Source organism: Primulina tabacum, chromosome 5, assembly GCF_025594145.1.
Source record: "Primulina tabacum isolate GXHZ01 chromosome 5, ASM2559414v2, whole genome shotgun sequence".
NCBI classification, from domain to species: domain Eukaryota; kingdom Viridiplantae; phylum Streptophyta; class Magnoliopsida; order Lamiales; family Gesneriaceae; genus Primulina; species Primulina tabacum.
This window is the reverse complement of record NC_134554.1, coordinates 12,691,699-12,714,979: the sequence shown is the minus strand read 5'-3', so window position 1 is coordinate 12,714,979 and position 23,281 is coordinate 12,691,699. Positions and strand designations below refer to the sequence as shown.

The 23,281-nt window shown below is 34.9% G+C and overlaps 5 protein-coding genes across 14 annotated transcripts; 3 read left to right on the top strand and 2 right to left on the bottom strand.

Annotated features, from left to right (window-relative positions):
* Positions 1-1,687: 1,687 nt before the first annotated feature.
* LOC142546694 (uncharacterized) lies at positions 1,688-4,468 on the top strand. Of its 2 annotated transcripts, none has more exons than XM_075654545.1 (5): positions 1,688-1,831; positions 2,344-2,465; positions 2,544-2,612; positions 2,900-3,006; positions 3,565-4,468. In XM_075654545.1, exons 2-5 carry the CDS (start codon positions 2,357-2,359, stop codon positions 4,060-4,062), a joined length of 783 nt encoding a protein of 260 aa, XP_075510660.1. In that variant the 5' UTR covers positions 1,688-1,831; positions 2,344-2,356; the 3' UTR covers positions 4,063-4,468. The 2 variants fall into 2 exon arrangements, with proteins under 2 accessions (XP_075510660.1, XP_075510659.1); XM_075654544.1 differs by having other exon boundaries at positions 1,689-1,831; positions 2,336-2,465.
* Positions 4,469-6,453: 1,985 nt separating this feature from the next.
* LOC142546691 (uncharacterized) lies at positions 6,454-15,023 on the top strand. Of its 9 annotated transcripts, XR_012820504.1 has the most exons (13): positions 6,454-6,607; positions 8,600-9,949; positions 10,151-10,269; positions 10,447-10,577; positions 10,854-11,046; positions 11,188-12,173; positions 12,387-12,435; positions 12,540-12,775; positions 12,883-12,990; positions 13,413-13,627; positions 13,705-13,770; positions 14,055-14,459; positions 14,543-15,023. XR_012820504.1 is itself a non-coding variant. In XM_075654540.1 (12 exons), exons 2-12 carry the CDS (start codon positions 8,797-8,799, stop codon positions 14,138-14,140), a joined length of 3,294 nt encoding a protein of 1,097 aa, XP_075510655.1. In that variant the 5' UTR covers positions 6,454-6,607; positions 8,600-8,796; the 3' UTR covers positions 14,141-15,023. The 9 variants fall into 9 exon arrangements, 8 of the variants coding, with proteins under 8 accessions (XP_075510655.1, XP_075510653.1, XP_075510650.1 ...); XM_075654540.1 differs by having other exon boundaries at positions 10,181-10,251; positions 14,055-15,023; XM_075654538.1 differs by having other exon boundaries at positions 10,151-10,251; positions 14,055-15,023.
* A 1,583-nt stretch (positions 15,024-16,606) lies between these two features.
* Positions 16,607-17,125, top strand: LOC142544134 (UDP-glycosyltransferase 83A1-like). Its single transcript, XM_075651207.1, has one exon. It carries the CDS (start codon positions 16,607-16,609, stop codon positions 17,123-17,125), a length of 519 nt encoding a protein of 172 aa, XP_075507322.1.
* Positions 17,126-19,798: 2,673 nt separating this feature from the next.
* LOC142544133 (uncharacterized) lies at positions 19,799-20,521 on the bottom strand. The gene has a single exon (XM_075651205.1). It carries the CDS (start codon positions 20,519-20,521, stop codon positions 19,799-19,801), a length of 723 nt encoding a protein of 240 aa, XP_075507320.1.
* A 1,307-nt stretch (positions 20,522-21,828) lies between these two features.
* Positions 21,829-22,518, bottom strand: LOC142544132 (uncharacterized). Its single transcript, XM_075651204.1, has one exon. The coding sequence runs from the start codon at positions 22,516-22,518 to the stop codon at positions 21,829-21,831; it is 690 nt and encodes a 229-aa protein (XP_075507319.1).
* Positions 22,519-23,281: the final 763 nt, after the last annotated feature.

Here is a 23,281-nt window from a genome sequence, read left to right as displayed (position 1 = left end):
TTCCCGAATTCCAACTGTACATGAATTATAAAGCTTAACTCAATCATTCTCGCTCCTGTCAAGTAATGCTTACTTTTTTTGAAAAAGGAACATCAAAGTCTACACGATTCAGCAACATTTCTATACGACACTAGAAACGGCGGACTAGCTACGTACGAACTTTGTTATAGATTTGTTCCACGAGACAAACTCGCTCGCCATCTTGGAACGTAGAATTTATTCTATAAGATAAGTCTCAGACATATACATGCTCTAATAATTTGTGATTGCATCTAAGATTTATTGGGTTGAACCAAGGGGGAGAATGTTGTACTATCCCAAAAGTGATAAAGTGAAACTCGTAACCTTGGAATTAAGATTTTTTATTAGCATTATAATGTTAGAGTTGATAATTAACAATAATACTAATAAATAATAAGGAAAATTTGTAATTTGACATGTTTAGATTTTAGTCCAGTAACTTGTGAAAAATTAGTTTTCATACAATAATTTGAATTTTTTTTCTGTGGTTTTTGTTTTGTCCAAAACCACTAAATCCATCCGATATGATTCAATTGACGGTGATTCTCTTTTACGTTTGAAGGAAGTCGTGTATTTCAGGTCAAAGTTCAAACAGAGGAAAACGTCTGTATTTTTATAGATAATGAAGAGCCCAACCTAATCAAAAGCCCATGGACTAAACTAATTAAATTCAATTTATGTAAACAATTCCTTGATTGATAAGAAAATTTATGCATATAAATATCAATCAAGTAAAGAGATAAATAAGTCAAAAAATAATTATAATTATTGTAAAATCAGTGAAAAAAGAGATAAATAAAATCCATATAAAAGAGTCGAATTAAAGCTGATTAAAATATTTAGGGGATAATTTATTACTACTAATTGGTGGCTGGAGTTGGCCAAACAGTGGGCTGGACTTGATTATTATATACGGGCCCATTTATTAATAGCCCAGGATTCCAAAGATGTCGTATCCTAGCCCAGCCCCTGGGGATCAAAATGAAACAAATCAAAGAATGTGGGATCGATTTGTTTTTTGTTAAAAATTTGGGGACCATAATTAGTTGAAGTAACTAGATCTCAATTCAATACAGAGTATCAAACAATCGACAAAAAATTCATCTTATATTTTATTATGAAGCGGCGTCTTCACATGGTTCATTACTGAAAAAACTTTGATAAATAATATATAATTTACTACATTAAATTCAACCCCTCAAAACTCTGATTTATGGATCCGTCCCATAGCATTTAAATTCTCAAATACAGCTATGTGTGGAAATGACACAACTTTTGTGTTAACAAGTACTTAACAAAATAATCAAACAAATACTACATAAAATTGAAATTTTTGTTTTGCACGTGTGATTCTTCTAGATTATTTTTATCTATATTTTCGAATTCCAGTCTTTAGTAATAGATCTGTTAATTTTTTGTTATTGTCATTAATTTCTGAGTATGAAGGTGTTAATTTTTTGTTATTGTCATTAATTTCTGAATATGAAGGTGATAACACTCAACGCTATGCGCATACGTATTAGTATCACATCAAAATCATATAAAAAATATTAAAATTATCAAAAAAAAAACAAACAAATATAACATACTGAAAATTTCCCAAAAATAAAAAATTTCCGATTATAATGATGTCTTATTTCCATGGGCTTGTTGATAGATGGGTTTTGGGCTTGTTTATCATTCATTTAACTCATGGTCTTCATAATCGGACTCCATCTTCGTATCATTTAACTTAGGTTGCAGATCGAAGGGTGCTCAGCAGAGAGACTCTATAGGAAATAATTTCGGAGTCCATTCTTTCCGTTCCGAGGTAAGAACGAAGAACCATGCTTTGGATCTTTTTGCTTATCGAACGCTAGACGCTATACCCTTAAGCTTCCCTTTATTCACTTTTTATTTGGTATTCATTTCATATTAAATCCGTATTAGGGTTTATGGGAAATTTTCTGGTTTTGTATACAATTTGTGGATTCTAAAAGTGCATTTATCATTTCGCTGCGATTTATGGACTATTGGCCCAATCTGCTACTATTTATTTTTTTAAGGAAATATGTTGTGGTTTTATGCTGTTTTTGTGAACAAATGAAAAACATGGGGATCTGTTGTGAGTAATTTAAATTCCTTCATGATGTTTAATGATATATCAACACTTTTGAGCTATTTCACATTGTTGTCCCTCTCTAGTGAAGGGTTTAATTTCTTTTAGATGAGTGTGAATAATATGTTTTTAAAGATGATTTTTTTTCAGGCTGCCTATGTTCATATGATTCATGCTAATTGCTGATTTTGATTCTTCTTATGTTTATTCTCTTAGAATTTTAGGCTTATTTGTGAAATGGCTTTTCTCAAGAAAGTTGGGAATTTCCTGACACAAAGTACCTCCAATCCTTCACTTTTTGCGGCCATAAGGAGCATGTCCACATCTTCAAAGATCTTTGTTGGAGGTGCAAGTGGTTATGTGGATTTTGAGATTTAACTATTATTTTTTGCTTCTCGTGTTTTATTCTTGTTGTCCACTGCAGGTCTCTCATATAGCACTGATGACATGAGTTTGAGTGAGACTTTCTCAAAATATGGGGAAGTTGTGGAAGGTATAGTCTTTTCGTGTAATCAAGTTAATTTGATTTGCATTCAGTAAGTTTTCTTTATTTTACGATTCTTGGAGATCCTGGCTGTTAATGCTCTGGGAAGTTACCGAAGTAGAGAGTTTTATCATACTTAGTATATTTTCCTTGATTTTTGTAAAAAAAATTCATAAAAAGATAGCAGGCATTGCTGAATATTGAGAGTGATGTTTATCACTGTCATGTACGGTTAATTTGTAATGGTAACGCTTTTGAGTTTTGACCTACTATTGCCTTTTTTTTTGTGTTTACAGCTAAAGTTATCATTGATCGTAACACTGGTAGGTCAAAAGGGTTTGCTTTTGTCACTTTTACTTCAACTGAAGCAGCCTCCAGTGCTATCCAGGCATTTGATGGCCAGGTATGTGACCATATCATCATGTTTGTGGCTTTGTGCTTATATCTATATCTATACTGATTTTAATGCTTTTTATAATAGCTTTCCTGTATCTTTAATGGATTTTCTCCAGTCGTTTACAATTTGCTCAATGTTGTCATATGTACTAACTGTACTGCTAGTTGGTGGTGCAAATTTAATCATTTGTGCTTGATTTCTTTTACCTTCATTTTCTACCTGAAAATAAAAACACGGTGGCAGATACAAATTCTCCTTAGTCAGCAACTATGCACTATATTATTTCATAATTTACTGTTTCTTTTTGCTTGTGCCTATGATATCATCAGCATAATTTCCTTGCAAACTTTGATCATCGAAGCGAGACAATGAATGGAGAGTTTTAATGCTATGTTAATAAATGAATTATTTATTATAGCCGGAGCTAAGGATATTCAAAGATATGAACATAATGAGCTCTTGCAGATAAGGCACTTTATTTGAATAATTGCTTTTTAATGTATATATTTCATAAACTTGCTTGATTATTTATGGTTGAATTGGCATCTGCTTGTTATTTATCAGGAACTCCATGGCCGAAGGATAAAGGTGAACTATGCAACAGAAAGATCTCGTAGTGGTGGTTTTGGAGGTGGTTTTGGTTCCAGCGATGGCTACAATTACGGTGCTCCGGGTGGTAACTATGGTGGCGGAAGGTTCCAAGGTGGTGGTTTTGGAGGTTCTGGTGGTGGCAATTACACTGGTGGAGATGGCGACTACGCCAGAAGTGGTGGATTTGACAGTGGCAACCAATATCCTAGTAGAGGAGGGGGATTTGGTGGCAGTGACAATTTCAGCAGTGGTGGTGCACGAGGCGATGGTAATTGGGGAGACGGTGACAGCCACTACAATGCTAGCCAAAGTGGTTCTTCTTTCTCGTCAAACAGTGAAACAGCAGGACCATATGGCAATAACCAGGGACAATTGGGTGATGATCATGATGGAATTGACTCAAAATTTGATGATTTTGGGCAAGCTACGGATGGAAAGGACAGGAATGACTACGCCAACACCAGAAGTTGAATTGAGTCGGAACTACTTTTAGACGACACAGTTTCTGGGGCGGGGCAGCCTCCAGGAAGTTAATGAAAGATTTGGTACTGTTTCGGTTCTACCGCCCTTAGTGAACAAGATATGGTTTAGGCTTTGGGCATTTTTTAATACGTGAAAGGAATCAAGGACGAAGGATAATTGTTATTGAGTTTTTGCCTTTTTTAGAATATGATGGTCTTTTGCTAGAATCTTGATTTATTTTTACCTCCTTTACGTGGCGAGATGGACCTCTCATCTGTTTGAGTAGTGGGTATTTTTTTAATTTTCGGGTTGTTTGCTTTCAAATTTTCCATCTAATATATGAGAATAACTGTATGAAATGGAATTGTTCCCATCCCCTTCCTTAAATGGCAATGCAAGTCACTTCACCTTTTTGTACCTTTAACTACAATTATTTTACCCGAGAAAAAAAATTTCCTGCAGCAATATTATTTGTATCATTCTCTGACTTTATATGTTTTCATGATTAAGGGCACCCGCATTGGGTGTTAAAGGGGTGTTATAACACCCATATGAGAGAGAGTGTGGGGCGTTTATACTGTCAGTTTATTTTTTAAAAAAAATTGCATACTTAGCGACGGTTTTTGAAAAAACCGTCGCTATTAGCGACTGCTTTATAGAAACCGTCGCCGATTTGCTGACACGCGGGCCCCACGTGTTTTGAATTATTTTAACGCCCAAAGAAATTGGTTCAAAACCGTCGCTAAGTGCGACGGAATTTCAAAAACCGTCGCTAAACGTTGTTACTTATTTTATGTATTGGTTTAAAGTATCTGTTGGTGAATATAACCGTTGCAAAATAGTCGTTGCAAAGTAGCCGTTGGAATATAGTCGTTGCAAATTTCAATATAAATAGACACCTTGTACTATACAATTCTTTATTCTACAAACATACAATTTGGCAAACAGATACACTTGAATTTGTTTACTCCAAAATGTCTCAAAGAGGAGGCTTTTTAAGGAAAGACAAGAGTCTGCAAGAAAAGATGTTGAACGAGCATTTGGGGTGCTCCAAGCTCGATGGGCAATTGTCAGAGGCCCATCTCGTTATTGGTACATAAAAAAGTTAAAATATATTATGTTAGCATGCATTATTTTACATAACATGATTGTCGAAGATGAGGGGGTTCACGTGACAAATTGGTACAACGATGAAGGTGACGAACCCGCACAACCCGTCCAGGGCTCAAACCGAGGATTTCATGAATATCTCCGAACAAATTCCGAAATACGTGACACTCATGTGTATCACCAACTTCGTGCCGACTTAGTTGAACATATTTGGTCACAATACAACAACAATCATTGAATTAGTATTTTGCATCTTCTTTTAAATTTAATTTATTTTCTTTTATTTTTATGCAAGTGTTATTTATTATTATATGTTGTACCGTTTTATTTTAGGTTTATAATAAATTTTTAATTTTAAGTAAATGACACTCATAAAATTAAATTATTTTACGTATTGAATATATAAAAACAAATTATTATTAATATAAAATAATAATAATTTAAATTCCTTAAAAAATTTGAAATTGAATTTATTTAATGTAAAATAAGAGTAAGATGAATGAGTGAACAGCGGGACCAACAAATAATGAGTGTGAATGTTAAAATGAATGTGGGAGAATAGATGTGTTAATGTAATGTGTATGTGGCATGTGGACCCCATGATTTTTGATGAGGTGGTGGGTGTTATAACACCCACCAATGCGGATGGTCTGATACAAGCGGTGAATTTTTATTATTAAATATTTAAAATATTATATAAGATTCCCTCTCGTTTAGAAAACAAAACATGGTTATTTTGTATTTGATATATAGATTTATTTGTGAATTTTTTATGCTTAATAATGAATTTTTTATACTTAATAATAAATTTAAAAATTAAAATTAAGCAACCATCAGATAACAACTTCTCATATATATAAATAAATCGAAGTATTAAAACATCATTACAAGAAATTAAAGTGTAGGTCTCTTGTGAAACGGTCTCACGAATCTTTATCTGTGAGAAAAGTCAACCTATTAATATTCACAATAAAAAATAATACTATTAACATAAAATGTAATATTTTTTCATGGATGACTCAAATAAGAAATTCGTCTTTTATAAAATATGACACGCGAGATCGTCTCACATAAGTTTTTGTCGAAAATAAAAGAGAGTATACTATTGATTTTTCAGATATGATTATTTCCGTATAACTATATTCAGAATATGGGATAATAAATGCAAATAAAAAAATAATAATGATTTGATATATCTGGGGAGAAAATAAGTGTTTCAATAAATTACGTATTAAAAAAAGATTTTATTAGGAACCGCCCATCACTTTACTCACTGACAGTGTAGTGAAAATTTTTAAGACCCCGCTTGATGGCGTGGGCCCAAATAACCGAAACCTAAGCCGACCCCCACCCCCTAACCCCTAATTATTACGACTGAAATTCAAGATCGTTTTCAGTGCTGTTCTTGTGGGTAAATCTCTCTCGATCGAGCTGCGTATCAAAGGTAAAGATGTTCTAACTTAGTTTTCCAACCTATTTTTTGAATTTCTACGCATTTGTCATTCGGGTTTTGATCTATCTTTCGGAATTGATTACCATTTTGTTATTTTACACCCATTTTTGTATTGTTATTGACTGAATTTGAGCAATTCATGGGTTTTTGTGTATAAGGTTTTGTTGTGTCATCAGTGAAACTCAATATAGTGTTCGATAAAGTCAGCTGCTTTTGCTCGTTTAACAGTGTTAGGGTTCTACTGAACTCCTGTTCTCGTTCGAATTTTCATGAAATTTAGAGTGAAAATTTGGGTGCTGACATGTGCAAATTAGAGAACTGTCTATTTGCTGAAATTACGTATATAAAAATATTATACCTATTTAACAGGACACTGTGTTATGTTGTGTGCACATTCCTTCACCTAACTCATGGATATGCTTTGCAGCTATTTAAATGTCATTTTTTTGTTGCAATATCCACAGATCACTAAAACTAAGACTCCTTACTCAGCTAGTTTTTTTGTAACTCGTGCCTCAGATTATTGGACTTAAAAAGCCTACCACATCAATAGATAGTTCAGTAAGACAGACGAAGGAGTCTGCTACTCGATGACAAACAATTCAAAACCTGTCGAGTGATTTAGTTTCTTGGCCAGCCGACTCACACATGAAATTTATTTCAAAAAAGGAAGCTGCAAAATAGAACCATAATAAAGTATTCAAAGCTATTATATTAGTAAAAAAGATGTCACACAGCACTATATTCGCATAACTGAATAAGAGACTAGGTCCCATAGCAGATTGTAGCAGATGGTATTTGAAGCTTTAAACATGAATAGCTAACTAAAACAGAAATTTCTCTATTAAGTCGATATCATAGTTGTCAAGGGCGCAAGGCGCACAAGGGCTCTGGAGCCTGAGGCGCAAGGCGAGGCGCGCGCCTTATGGAAGAAAGGCGCACATTTTTTATTTTTTAAAAAAATATATTTATCTTAGAATAATATATTAAAATATGAAATAATTAAGTCACAATGTCACACAAAACAACAAATAATTAATAAGTTCATAATAATAAGTAACACGATTAAAATTCTTCAATCATCCAAATCAAGTTCATCTTCTTCCATCGAATCATTAGAGTCCCTAGAACTTTCGGTCTACATCACCCCATGTCAAATCATCATCCCCAAAGACTAGATTATTTTCTTCGTTGTCCAATCCTCCCATCAACCATTCATTGCTATCATCGATATCATCCAATGAAATAGGATCAATTTTGTCGCGCAAATCATATCGACGTTTCAATGCCCTGTTATATTTAATGAAGACTAGATCATTCAAACGCTTCTGCGCCAACCTGTTTTTTCTTTTCGAATGAAGCTGCAAAAATTTTAAAATACATTTATCCTTCGTGAATTGTTCAAGGTTGGGTTTAAGGTTGGGTTGGGCCTTTTACATTTAAGTTAATATTTTAAAAAAAACAGAGAAGTTGTATTTTCAAAATGCAACTTCTCTGTTACTGAATTTAAAAAAAAAAAAGGCAATCTCTGGGCTCTCCTTTGTAAATCGTTGCGCCTGGGATTTCCCTAGGCGCAACGCCCGGCGAGAGGCGCTCGCCTTTGACAACTATGAGTCGATAGCTTTAAAGGAAACTTATCATTAACCGAATGTAACGACAAAACAAACAAGCCACAGTTGCCCTTAGAGAAATTCCAACAAAGTTCACCTTCATAGTTGCCCCCTATAAGTAAATTAAATAACATAATTTAGGACCAGAATTTAAAATCCCACCAACAGAAAAGCAAAGGAACTCATGCATGATACCAAGCTCCTAAACCTTTTAACCCAAATGTTTTTCCCCTATATGTTAGGTTGTGGTTCTCTTTTGGGAGATATTTTATATATGAGTCGGTTACTAAGGAACTAAATTGCTCGAAATATTTGTTGTTGTTGAGTGGTGAATGTCTTTTTATGTGTCTTACCATAATATTTTATAATGTAGTAAATTTCTTGAAGTCCAATTACCTGGGTACAACAAACCAGCCAAGTCACCAGTTGTTATTTTAGTGATGTACAAATGTTGCGGCATCAAATTATTTTTAAACAGCTACAAGAACTGCAGCAGAAACAGCAGGTCCAGGAATTGGGCTATGCCTGTTCAGAATTCGTCACAAATGCTTATGGTTGGTAAATTGAAAAATGATGCAAGGTATGCACAATGAATCGGAAATTGTACCAAATCATAACCATTCTATGAATCAAGTGGGCTTACCACACCCGCAGTTTGACGTCTCGTTATGTGGAGCTTCTACTCCAAATACTGATAAAATTTCAGATCTATATTCTCATTTTCAAGGCCCCCCTAATCATTCTTCAAATCTGTTAACTAAGAACAATAATGTCGCTTTAGAAATGCCCTCCATGCAACCATCAGAATTCGGCAACTTGCTCTTGAATAAAAAAAGAAATTTGTATTCAGATCTGATAAGCATGTCAGGTGAGTCTTTACCATCCAATCAAGTTCCTGTTCAAGGTTTTAGCTGTGGAATCTCATATGGAAACTACTCCCATCAAGGAATGACAGCTCAGAGGAGTGCATTACCTCTGGAATCTGAGGTGAGACAAGAGAATGAGGGTTGGCATGAACTCACTCTGAGGAAAGTATTGAAACCTGCTCCGTCTGATCCTGATACTTCTCTTGACCCATTGGAGCAGAAGTTCTTATACAGTACAGATGACAACATTTTTGGATCTTCATTTAACAGGAGTATAGATAATGGCTTGCAAACATTTGTGAATACTGCATTGGAACACGCATCTTACATTGACAGATTTCCCACTATTCAAAGTGGTAGCTGGAGTGCGCTGATGCAGTCTGCCGTGGCAGAAACTTCTAGTGGTGATGGTGGGTTACCAGAAGAATGGAGTGGATTGAACTTTCAGAACTCAGAACTATTAACTGATAATCAAACCTCCAATTACATTGGTATTGTGAAGCAGAACAGCAATTGGGTCGATACAGACTTACAAAAATCCTCCCTTCTAAGTGTTAAAACTGAGATTGTGCCAGATGATTCAAATATAAATGGCTTATCCCCTGGTTTTCAACAGACAAATCCCCAATATTTGAGGCAGAAAGAGGGATTTCACTCAGAATCTTCCCATGTTTCCAACCAATACTCCCCTACAAATAATAGCCTGTATAACTGTCAGGAGAAGCATCCTACGGGTTGTAGTCAGCTGTTTCAAGGTTCGAGTTTTCCCAAGATTAGGTTAGGTCAACGAAAAGAGCATTCAAAAAATGATGTATGTCATCTTAGCAATAACAGCCAGCCCGGCCTTAATAGCTCAGGTATGTGTTGCATCTGTTTTGTTAATTTATGCACTTTGATCTTAATGTTTATTATTAGTATACATGATTCTGAAATCGACACAAAAATAAGGTTAAACATGAAGGTATTGCTTTAGAACTCAATTGATGCTTTACGAACTTTTTGAAAACAATTACAAAAGAATACGAGGGAAATGGCCTTCATCACCTTTTTGTGAACAGGACTTGATGCTGAGTTTCACTCTGTTGCAGATCATGAATTGAGAGGCACCATATGGCCTCATGGAAGTACCCTTTGTGAGATTCAAAAGCCATTTGACCAGGTCGATCGTCAAATGATGGTATGCTTATAATCACCTCTTGATATATACGTGGTCATTGAGAAAAAACTCTCTGACCTTAAGATTATTGATAAGCAAAATATAGAATAGCTGCAATTAAGTTCATTCAGGATCTCTATAAGATAGATTTGTCTCTGGAAGGCGGCATTTGTTATTTCTATTATACTCTTGTCACAGGTGGACCAGCAGAATATTCATGGTTATTCGATAGAATCGGAGAAGATATCTTCTGGAATGAACGATGAACCTATACAAGTTCTAAGAGCTTCTTCTGATCTTTATAGTCAAAGTATGATTTATCAGGCAAGGTAGTAATTGTCAACAAAATGTTGCGATTTCTGTGTTTCCCATGCTTGTTTAATTGCTCAGAGCTTGTAAAATGAGGGCTGTTTTTTATTTGATTATTAACATTTATTTATTATTATTATTATTATTATTTTTTTTGATAAGAAACAGAGTTATTAACATTTATTTCGTTTGAGTGTATTCCTGGATTCATCTGATCTTATTTCTTTATGCTTCTTTTCCTCCATGCTTCAATTTGTATTCATCCTTGGGGTACTCTGGTGGCTTCTTATTTGCAGCAACACTATGCTTGATCTTCTTAACAACGATAGGATATCCATCAATCATGCACCTGAAATGCACTTAAGTGCAAAAATCTCAGCTCACAATAAATCACCACGAACTGAAACTTCTGTTGCAGCATGTGCCAAGCCATGCAATAATTCTCCTATTTCACTGGATCAGCGGACTCCGCAGTCATCTTTGGTTGTGGTGCGTAATAAATTATTTCTCGTGTAAATATTGAGCTTGTGAAAATCTTTCAATTTGGTTGTGCCTTCGTTTTTCTTATTCATTTCTCAGTTTGTGAATATGACCACTTGCTCGAATGATAGTTTAACTGCCTACATGCAGGGGAACTCGTGTTCAACTTATCCTTCAGGCCATAATGTGAACGATCGTTTTGAGAACCAACATGCTCCATCTTCACTTAAGCCCATTGACTTGGCTGCTAATGGCCTTGTTTATAGTTCTGACAGTTCTATGCTTAAAAATGCCAACTTTATAAGTTCAAAACTTCCAGTATTGAAGAATCAGCAAGTCACTCAAGCTGCAGTGACTTCAGTTTCATCACAACACATGGGATTTCCGACTGGACTATTCTCTCAATGGGTAGATGTGACCACTCAGCCTTATGCTTTGTCCTCAAAGCCTCAAAATTCTCCCAATTTCTTTCGTTCTCTCAATTCAGAAAATATTAGCCTAGAAACTAGCTCGGTGCTACCAAATGAGCAGTCTAGTATAAATTTGTCTAGACAAGAATATAATGCGCCCGGGTTTTGTGCATCTTCGGGAAAACCAGAATATCGTGAACAGCAGTTGGTTGCAGAAAGTTTTCTCCAGAAGGACTCAACTGAGATAATTAATTCTTTCTCAGTAAGCTGTTATAATCATGATCAGGATTTGTATAGAGAGAATCATTTAGAAGCAAATGTTGTTGCTTCTAGTTCACTGATGACACAGTCACATCAGCCCTCTAATAAACTGGAGCAAAATGACACTGAATCGCCTTATCAGCCGCTGATCAGTTTGCAGTTAGCCCAAAATATTTCTAAGCATGATGGGAGTGTGAAAAATGGGCAATTGTTCCCAATTTATGATTCAAAAGCTGCTAGCAATACTGTAAAACGATTCTCAGGGATGGCAATTGAAAGCAGTATGTTGCCGTCTATCGCAGCCACCTTTATAGTGAGTGAACAATCGTCCCCTAATAAGTTGCCTTCATATGCCACATGTCAAAATATGGCAGTTTCAAAACCAAAGAAACGCAAAGTTGCATTTGACATGGTACCTTGGCACCAAGAAGTAAAATATGATTCATTCATGCTTCAAAATATCAGGTATGTGATCCTACGATTTTCGAATAACGCCTGAATCAATTTGGTAGGTTGGCAAGCATTTTAAATTAAAACCTCAAAAAGAATGAAAATCTGTAAAATGTGATGAATTTGTGTAAATAAATATGACAAGAAGTCATGTGTTTTTACTTTTCCATTTATTAAGACATTATGGTAACAGTTCATATTTCCTTGTTGAACTGTTTATGTTTGCAGAGTGGCTGAGTTAGAATGGGCGGAAGCTTCCAGTAGAAGACCTGAAGAAGTAAGGCAGACTATCTAATGAAATACGAAAATTTTAAGAATTTACATGAACTTTTGAATCAAAACCTGTGTTAATGCTTTCATTCATTTTTTCAATCCTATCAGGTTAAAAATGAAGTTGAAATCCTTGAAGATATGCAATCCAGGTTTCGAGCAAAAAGAAGGCTTGTTTTTGCAACACAGCTTATGCAACAGGTCTTTCAACCTGCACCTGCAGTTATTCTCTCCTCAGATGCCTGTTCAAATTGTGATGGGGTGACCTATTTTGCTGCAAGATTCAGCTTTGCAGATGCATGCCTGGTGACTAGTAACTCTCAAATGCCATCAGATGGAAATGGCATGTAAGAGCTACATTCACTTTTTTTTGTTATATTTTTTTTGGGTAATTTTTATTTTGCATGGCAATTACACTTGAAGATACTCACGCAAACAAATCTAATATGCACAGGTCACCTGACAAGTTAAAGACTTATAAAAGATGTATTGCCTCTGATTTCTCCGATGCTGTTGAAGGCTTAGTTGGCAAAGTGAAGAAGCTTGAAGGTGAATTATTAAGGTAGGGCTACAATTCAGTTCTTGCTCATGTTTCTATGTTCATCAAAGTTTGGAATGCAGATCTAAGTAAGAAAAACCTTAAAAGTAGTCAATTAAAATGCAAAATGAATCAACTGATTTTTTTGACTTTGCTGCTGTGTCTCCTAACTTGTGTGATTCCTTGCACAAATCGATTGGATTAATGAGCACTCCTTTCCGCTCAATTTGTACATAAATTTTAAATGAATTTGTTTGTTTGAATTTTGTAAACAGGCATTCGGTTGTATATGAAATAAATAATTGAGTGACTAGGATCAAAACTGCACATCAGTTAGACACTAAAGATAGTTTTAACATGTAATGTTATCTTATTTTTTATTAATTGCTTTCAAGCTATCGCATTTTTCTTATTTATTCTTGAAAGTATGTGAATTGACAATTCAGAATGGACAAGAGTTTATCAATTGTGGACATCAAGGTGGAATCCCAGGAACTGGAGAAGTTCTCTATTATCAATCGTTTTGCAAAGTTCCACATCATGGCCCAGCCAACCGGGGCTGATTCTATAGCATCTAATGGCACGTCAAAAGTTTCCAAGAAATACCCCCAAAGATATGTTTCAGCACATCCAATGCCTAAAACAGTACCAGAAGGAACAGGTTGCCATTCCTTGTGATCATCAAAACCATTCCTTTAGTCCTATATTTCTCACTCAGCAGGCAAATCCAAAATGCAGGTTTGCTCATTTTGCACGTAAAAGAGGACTGCGGAAAATTTCCTGAAATTAGTGCAAGTGAATCAGGTGATTTTTGGAAAAAAGGATGAACTTTTTTTCCAAATTTTGAGGAAGTATATAACATGTATAAATGCTATCCATTATATTGCCCCAAAAAAGCTAGGAGAGGACTTAGGAGGAGTGGGATGCTTACCTACCACAGAGCAATTAGATGATTTTGTATGGATGCACTTTACTGTGTTTCTAGGGATATGGCTTGGTGATCAACTCCAAGTTCAGTTGTACGATATGACTAATTGATATATATAAGATCATATTCTTTCTCCTCTATCTTAGTATCTCTTCTACAGGGTTCATGACGTCACATTTGCATCTAACATTCAAGGGACGGGGAACTAGGCTCTCTTACATAAAAAATTGTAAGTTCTTTGCATAGTTTATTTGTGTGTATCCTGTTTGAATAAGTATTTATTGGGAAAGTATCTGACAACCTGTGGCGATTCTAGCCCACCCAAACCTGGAAAACAAAAGATTTCTCTGTCAACAAAAAGACAAGGACCAGGTTCTATATTGTAGATTAAAACACGTTCCAAAAAGTTTTTGGTTTTTTTGTTGAGATTTTCCTGTGGGATACTAGATTTTGCCTGATCGGAATATATGAGTTGTGTATTACAAAGGATACATGTAGTGAATGAATAATTCTACAATTATGTTACCACGACGGAACGCCCTGAATAATTGACCCGTTTGCCGAGGTGAGTATCGCGAAATCTTCCACTCATCTCATCTTAAATAAAATATATTCCCTGCATGGATACATGTGCCTTATCATTCGTAGGCGGTTGGGGTGAATATTGCACACCAGCGGATCTGGTGGTCGACAATTTTCGGATTTGGTAAAATTTGTCACAACACTATAGCAGGACTGAGGTCTTATTGCGATTCTCGTGGACCAATTTACATTGTGGTCTTTAGTTGATGTTTCCAAAAGCGACAGTGGTGATCATGGAATAAGTTTCTTCGACTTGAGTTGGGATAGAGTAGATTTACTCTAATCAGTTTGGCTACTAGAATATGGTGTCCTGGGCCTATCTATTTGATTGTTTCAAAAGGCCCAATGAATTGAGATTTTCTTATTGGTCCAGGTCATTTCGGGCGAGCTGATCATTTATATAGAAGCCAAGAGATCCAGAAATTGACAAGATTTAATTTATTTAGCCATGTCTGTATTGAATCCAAACGTTGTTTCCAAAATTTGAACATGGGCTCACAATTTGTTCTTAATTTATGTTTTTGAGGCCCGGATATATATCGTCCAAGGCCCTCTAAGGCCTAAACATATCTATTACCAAGTCTCTTTCAATAGATAAAATAATCGAAATTGTTGATTCCAAACCTTTTAAAGATCCAGTTGAACCCGAAACTCCCATGAAATGACTTGCCAACGAAATATTATATTAATATTTTGATTAAAAGAAAAACCAGTCATTTCAATCCAACTAGACTATTTTTGTCCTGTTTTTGCCTTCATCATCAATCCGTCCAATCCAAAATATTTTAACGGAATTGATGTTCAATCATATTGTAATAAACAATACACCAGCATGTAATATTTAAACCGAGCGATGTTGCCACAGTTTGACCTCGGGCCAAATGTCGCATTTTAGGGTCGTAAGATAAAAGTTGTCTAAAAAATATCGAGTATAATATAAATTTAATAATTTTAAACAATTTTAAAATTGAACCTCTGTTGAAATAGGCTTTCATAACCTTTTCACTCGATCAAAATATCTTTTACGTCTCACACCAACTGTTCAGCTTTTACCCTCAGAGTGATTAAAAATGAGATATATGGATTAATAGTATGGTGAGATAAATAACATGGTGTTTGATATGATTTTAAAATGATAGATTAATTTTGTAAATTTTATTGTAATGACCAAAATGCCCCAAATGCTAATTAAATATATATTCTTAAAATAATTGGATAGATAATTAAATATTTATAATTATAATTTATATTTATTAAAATTAATTAATATATTTATTAGAAATAAATTTGTAAATATGCATTTATTTTAATAATTAAAATAGCAATAATATTTTGAATGTTAATGTTAAATAAAGTTTTAGTAATAATTACAATATTATTGTTTTTTAAAATTAATTTAAATATGTTTATTATAAATATATTTGAAAATATTACGGTAATCATTAAACACAATAAATTAGAATTTAATAAATATTTATTTTCATAAGAGATAAGAGGATAAAAATGTAATTTGTGGTGTGTTGATAACTTATCCCACTTAATTTGTTAGATTAATAATCAAATAATTAATCATAAAATTAGGTCTTAAACCGGGTCAAAATGATTATTAATATATCTTAAAATTTTAATCAAACATTAGATAAGTATGTGATTATTCATCTATCCTTATTTAATCACATCAACCAAACACACCCTAAAGGTAATGATCTAGTGATAAGCAGTGTGATTGAATGATGTCAAATACACATTAATATAAGGCAAATTGAGCCAAAATGACACCAAATCATGATAGCATCGTTAGTCCTGATCACATTATTAAATTGTGGACATTCTCTCTTTTCGAAGATTATAAATTTTTGTACAGCAAAGATACAGCAGATTCTGAATGGAAAACTCAAGGTAAAATTCGATTGTATTTTTTAAAGTGTGTATATATTTTCCATCATAAATGTTATTTCACAACGTTTTTATATAATCAATCACTTTTGAAATCGCCTTGTCGAGTCCATAATCGTTCTATAAAACATTAAGATAGAAAGATCCAAAAATAAAATATTCATCCCAACTCAAGTATTCCACTACCTATGGGAAAACCCCATGTACTAATGATCCCTTTACCAGCGCAAGGACATGCGATCCCTCTATTGGAACTGGCCAGTCTTAGCCAAACATGGCGTTCAGGTCACCTTTGTTAACTTAGATATCATCCATAGCCGCATCGTCGACACATCCACGCCGCATATTCATTTGGTTTCAATCTCAGATGGATTAGAATCCCATGAAAAAGGCTTGTTCCAGGGAGATGCATGCATAGAGGTTTGGTACGATAGTATGCCACAGAAAGTCGAGCAGATTATCAAAGAAAACAGCGTGTCGGAGGACGAAAAGTTCAGCTGTGTGATTTCTGATCAGTCCTTAGGAAGGATTCAACAAGTTGCGAAGAAGATGGGAATTGCCTCTGTGGCTTTCTTGCCTGCGGCAGCTGCATCGTTGGTGTTGGGATTCAATATCCAAAAAATGATTGAAAATGGGATAGTTGTGTTAGCCAACATCGAGAAGATCGGATCACAAAAATTAATTTCTTGTGATTTCAACCATCTCATATTCACAGGATCGATTGTTCTACGTATTTTAACACGAATTAATTAATTACAACACACAGAAAATAGAGATTACCTTTGAAGCGTGTTTCCGATCTTTCTCTGCACTAGATCTACGCTCCAAACCTCCAAGCCTTCTCCGGTGTTCTCTCAAACTCTTAACGTAGGATTGTGTGTGGTCACAACTTACAATATCACATATATATATATATAATATATTTGTGATATCTTGTAACAAAAAGATAATGACAATATCTTTTAGAATATAAATTTAAATGGACATAATATATTATACCATATCTAGAAGATTTAGATGATAAACTTCCATGCAATATATAGTCCAGATAAATTTATCACACATATACCATAAATTATAACTCATATAATTTATCCGAGTTTATATTAGAGCCACCAAAGGGACCTGGTCGGATTCAATTAAATTAAGCTCCAATAAATTAATTTGATCCAATCAACTCATGATTAATCAAAATAATTTATTAATATTATTCTACTCCACTAAAAGAATAAGATTGCACTCTCAAATTAATTGATATTACTGAAGCACAAAATCAATAATTATATCCTCTCATTTATCAACCCAACATATCACCCCTGTCGATCAATTAGAACATCTAAAGCAGGATATCATGACCATATAACTCATATTAGATATTCATAGCTTCTCAACCCTCATCTTCTCTTTGACAGTCCCATGTGATCACATCACATAATTAATTCAACAAGAATATTGAATTACTGAGCTCAGATTTTACTGTCTTCTAGAAGAACTTGTGAGTTTATGATCATACCTATTGACTAGGTGACAGATTCCATATTACGAACATATGTTCTTTGTTATTTCACTTTGATTCCCAAAACATCGAGATATTGACCAATAGTTTGGTCTTACTTATTGATGTATCAAAGAACTTCAAGTTAGTAATCAAAGTTCATTGTCCGCTCAGGATTAAGGTGTTATGTACGACAATCTAGTGATTTTGAATTAGTATGGTCAAATCAAATTCAAATCTCACGTGGTCCAGTCCAATACAACAAAATGTATTCCTAATTTTATTACCAAACCAAAGATAGGCTTCAATAAAATTGAGACGATCTTATCAAAAAAATTTGTCCTTATTTATTTACCGATCATGGACAATAAAACTTTGGATTGAATTACAAATTGAATCTTTCTGTGTTTAACGACTTAAACACTCAATTTATAATTATACAACAATCCAATGGACATATGCATTGCTCAAAATAAATTTATTTAAACAAATAAATGAAAATTATTCTAATTTCAAAATGTCATCAACATATAACAAAAGTACTCAATGGGCATCATACTATCGAACATTATTTAATCCTCCCACTTGCCCTAGAGTAAATGAGTCATGTCTAGTACACCCATATTTTGAATATGTTCCTCAAAAGCTCTAGCAGGTAAGCTTTTGGTGAAAGGATCAGCAAGATTTTCAGCAGATGCTATCTTGCACACTGTCACGTCTCATCGTTGAACAATATCCCTCACTAAGTGATATTTTCGTTCAATGTGTTTTCCACGCTGATGGTTTCTTGGTTCTTTTGCATTTGCCACTGCATCACTGTTATCACAGTATAAAGTAATGGCATTTGATGCAGCAGGAACAACCTCAAGGCTTAGCAAAAACTTTTTCAGCCAAACGGCTTCTTTTGCTGCTTCACAAGCCGCTACATACTCCGCTTTTATTGTGGAATCAGCAGTACATGATTGCTTGATACTCCTCCAAACAACGGCACCACCACCCAATGTGAACACAGATCCTGATGTGGATTTACGAGAATCTCTATCAGCTTGAAAATCAGAATCAGTATAACCCACATGTGCCAACTCTGAAGCCGAATAAACCAACATATACCCTCTAGTTCTGCGAAGATACTTGAGAATATGTTTTACAGCAATCCAGTGCTCTGGTCCTGGGTTTGACTGATATCTACTAACAATCCCAACAGCATAACAAATATCTGGTCGAGTGCACAGCATAGCATACATAAGACTTCCTACAGCCGAAGCATATGGAACTCTTTTCATGTATTCCACTTCACTTGGATTCTTGGGATTGTGGTCCTTTGACAAGTGAATTCCATGTCTAAAAGGTGTTTGACCTTTCTTGGAATTTTGCATTGCATACCTCACCAATATTTTATCAATATATGAAGATTGAGATAAAGCAATCCGTTTGTTCTTCCTATCCCGAAGGATTTGGATACCTAGAACATAACTTGCTTCTCCCAAGTCTTTCATGTCAAACTGTTGAGACAACCAATTTTTAGCAGATGTCATCACCTCTACATTATTCTCAATAAGTAGGATGTCATCCACATATGGCACAAGAAAAATCACCTTGTCATCCAAAATTTTCTTATAGACACAAGGCTCATCGAGATTTTGATCGAAACCATAATCTTTCACAGATTGAACAAATTTGATGTTCCAAGACCTAGACGCCTGCTTAAGTCCATAAATAGACTTTTTCAGTTTGCATATTTTATGCTCTTGACCGTTGTGAATAAAACCGTCTGGTTGTACCATATAAATGGTTTCGTCAAGATTTCCATTAAGAAATGCTGTCTTGACATCCATTTGCCACACCTCATAATCAAAATAAGCTGCAATGGATAAAAGGATCCGAATAGACTTTATCATAGCCACAGGTGAGAAGGTTTCATCGTAATCGATTCATTCTCTTTGGCTAAAATCTTTGGCTACCAATCTAGCCTTAAATGTTTCCATTTTTCCGTCTATTCCTGTCTTCCTCTTGTAAACCCACTTACACCCTATAGGTTTCACCCCTTCAGGAATGTCTACAAGAACCCAGACTGAGTTAGTGGACATGGATCTCATTTCTGATTCCATGGCACTCCTCCATTGGTCAGCGTCAACATCCTCCATAGCTTCTTTGTACGTGATGGGATCCTCCTCTTGTTCAATGGAAACCGCATCAAACGATTCTCCATAGAGCAAGTATCTAGAGGGTTGTCGAATGACCCTCCCACTACGTCTAAGTTGTGGAGGTTCTTGGTTGATTGAAATTGATTGTCTTAAGTTCTCTTCTTGATCATTTCCTTCATTCTCCAGTTGGATATGATGGGGTGACCGATCATTGGAACCAATGTCTTCTACCACTTCATTTGTTTGGAAACCAGTGGTTAATGGTGGTAGAAATGTGAATTCAAACAGAGTAAGTTCAGTGCGGATCTCTGGAGTAGATGATTCAGCAATCTCTTCCAAAAAAACCTTACTATTTGATTCATTCTCTTCTATGTGCTTGTCCTCTAAAAAGGTTGTATTTGTACTTACAAATACCTTCTTGTCTTGATGACTATAGAAGTAATATCCTCTTGTTCCCTTAGGATATCCGACAAACATGCATAATTCTGATCTAGGTTCCATTTTATCCATCTTTCCCTTTAGCACATAAGCGTGACATCCCCATATCCGAATTTGTCTTAGATTAGGCACGCGCCCATTTCACAATTCAAGAGGTGTCTTAGAGACAAACTTAGAAGGAATCATGTTCAATAAGTATATTGCAGTTTGGATAGCATATCCCCAAAAGGATGTACTGAGCTTAGAGAAACTTAGCATAGACCTAACCATGTCCAACAAAGTCCTATTTCTCCTTTCAGAGACACCATTCTGCTGAGGTGTAGCTGGTGCGCTCAATTGGGATATTATCCCATTATCTGATAAGTATGTTCTAAAGTCATTGGATAGATACTCGCCACATCTATCTGATCGAAGTGTTTTTATGCTCTTACCTAATTGTTTTTCCACTTCATTTCTGAATTCCTTGAACTTTTCAAAAGATTCGGATTTGTGGGACATTAGGTAAACATAACCGTATCTAGAGTAATCATCAGTGAAGGTGATGAAATACTCAAATCCTCCTCTAGCTTGTACACTAATTGGTCCACATACATCAGTGTGCACTAATTCCAAAACTTCATTGGCTCTATGTCCTTTAGATTTAAAAGATCTCTTAGTCATCTTACCTTCCAAACATGATTCACATACAGGCAAGGATTCCACCTTTAAATTACTTAAAGGACCATCCTTGACCAACCGTTGAATTCTATTAAGGTTGATATGACCAAGTCTCAAGTGTCACAAATAAGTTTCATTAGTGGGAGACAATTTAATTCGTTTGTTGGATTTAATGTGATGCAAAGAGCTCTCATCTTGTTTTAAGACATACAAATCGTTATTCAAATGTCCCTTGCAAATAAGGGCTTTATTCAAGGTAATATCAACCACCATTTGGGAAAAATGGACATAATATCCTTGTCTAAACAATAAACCAACAGAAATCAAATTTCTAGTAATCTCCGGAACATAATAACAATGTCTTAAAACCAAATGTTTATTATTCGAAAATAAAGATAAACAATTCCAACAGCTTTTGCAGACACCACAGCCCATGTGCCAACTCTTAGAGTATGTTCCCCTTCATTGAGACTTCTGGTTACTTGGAACCCCTGCAAAGTATTGCATATATGATTAGTGGCTCCAGAATCTACAATCCAAGTATCAGTAGAATCAACCACTAAACAAGACTCAATAAAAGATAACTCACCACTAGCCTGCTTCTTGGAAGCTAGATATCCTTGGCAGTTTCTTTTCCAATTACCATTTTCTCCGCAATGGAAACATTTTTTCTTAGGCTTGCCATCTACCTTGACCTTCTTTTCATTTTGTTGTGGACCCTTCTATTTGGGCTTCTTCCTTTTATTCCTATTTTTACCTTTCGGCTTGGAATAAGATGGCCCAGCAGAAGCAACAACAAATGCATCACCAGTTTTAGTCTTAAGAACACTTTCAGCATTTTGGAGTTCCTTCATCAACTCAGTCAGGGACATGTTTAGCTTATTCATGTTATAGCTAACATTAAACTGTGAGAACATCTCAGGGAGAGTCTCAAGTGCCATGTCAACCAGAGTCTCTGATTTGATTTCAGCCCCTAACACCTCAGCCACGTTAAACTGAGCGATCAATGCAAGCATATGATCTCTCACGGGCGTCCCAGGTTTCATGCGCATGTTCATATAGGTTCTAATGGCTGCTTGTCGTGCCTGACTTCCTTGATGCTCAAACATTTCTTGGAGGCTTTCCATGATTTTTGTAGCAGTGTCCATGTTCTGATGTTTCTGTTGCAGCACATTTGAGATGGATCCCAAAATGTAGCAACGAGCCATCTCATCAGAACTGATCCACTTATCATAAGCCTGCTTTTGAGCTACTGTGGACTCCGCCGTAGGCACCGATGGACAGGGTTCATTGAGCACAAACTTGTGTTTCTCCGCAGTTAAGACAATCAATAATTTACGTTTCCAATCAATGTAATTTTCTCCGACTAGTTGGTTGTTGGTTAATATCATAGACAGTGAATTTTCAGTCATTTTTCTGAAATTAAAATAAATTTAAATGAGCAATGCAATAAATAAAATTATGTGTTATGCATGAATGCATTTGTAGATTCCAAAAACTACTACAACACAGCAATTTACCTAAAACTCCAAAATACATAATTTTTTCTTTAGAAAAAACATGTTATTTATAGCTAGGCTGGGACCCTCCCACTAAATTCAATATATCTAGCAACTCATGCAATATTAATTTAGTATTGCTTGATTTTGGCTATCAAAAGATATTGTAAAAAATATTCTATAGGAAATTCTCACAATATCATCGACATAAGTGTATACCTTTAAATTAATTATTTATCAAGTATCAAATTAATTATGTCACCTATAGGGTGGTCACAATTAATTTTACTATAAATTAATTATGGGTTCAATCAAGTAACCAAAACAATGTAGCCCTCCTATAGGGAGACCAATAAAATTGGCACGAGGCATACATATATTCTTACTAATGGACTAATAAGGGAGACCGTTGGCTTATTTAAAAATATACCCTCTCACACTTAATATTTAATTTAATTTTGGGTTTTATCTGATCAATAAAATCATGACTATTTTAACTCTTAAAATAGTTCAATTATTAATCAAAATATTTATTCTCTAAAAATAGAATAAATAAAATTTTATGCATGACAATATGTTACCTAAAGCGGTGTTTATGCAATCTACATGGCATGATACATGAATGACAATTAATTTCGTAATTAAAGCAATAATTAACCAAGAACAAATTTATGGC

What these genes read in the sequence shown, in the direction of transcription:
- LOC142546691 (XM_075654535.1), top strand. Translation starts at nt 8,797, where the DNA reads ATGATGCAAGGTATGCACAATGAATCGGAAATTGTACCAAATCATAAC. An exon ending in AGTATGATTTATCAGGCAAG is followed by an intron (nt 10,578 to 10,853) that starts GTAGTAATTGTC and finishes TCTTATTTGCAG; the next exon opens with CAACACTATGCTTGATCTTC. An exon ending in CCAGTAGAAGACCTGAAGAA is followed by an intron (nt 12,436 to 12,539) that starts GTAAGGCAGACT and finishes CAATCCTATCAG; the next exon opens with GTTAAAAATGAAGTTGAAAT.
- LOC142544134 (XM_075651207.1), top strand. Translation starts at nt 16,607, where the DNA reads ATGCGATCCCTCTATTGGAACTGGCCAGTCTTAGCCAAACATGGCGTT.
- LOC142544133 (XM_075651205.1), bottom strand. Translation starts at nt 20,521, where the DNA reads ATGGATAAAATGGAACCTAGATCAGAATTATGCATGTTTGTCGGATAT.
- LOC142546694 (XM_075654545.1), top strand. Translation starts at nt 2,357, where the DNA reads ATGGCTTTTCTCAAGAAAGTTGGGAATTTCCTGACACAAAGTACCTCC. An exon ending in ATATGGGGAAGTTGTGGAAG is followed by an intron (nt 2,613 to 2,899) that starts GTATAGTCTTTT and finishes TTGTGTTTACAG; the next exon opens with CTAAAGTTATCATTGATCGT. An exon ending in TCCAGGCATTTGATGGCCAG is followed by an intron (nt 3,007 to 3,564) that starts GTATGTGACCAT and finishes GTTATTTATCAG; the next exon opens with GAACTCCATGGCCGAAGGAT.
- LOC142544132 (XM_075651204.1), bottom strand. Translation starts at nt 22,518, where the DNA reads ATGACTGAAAATTCACTGTCTATGATATTAACCAACAACCAACTAGTC.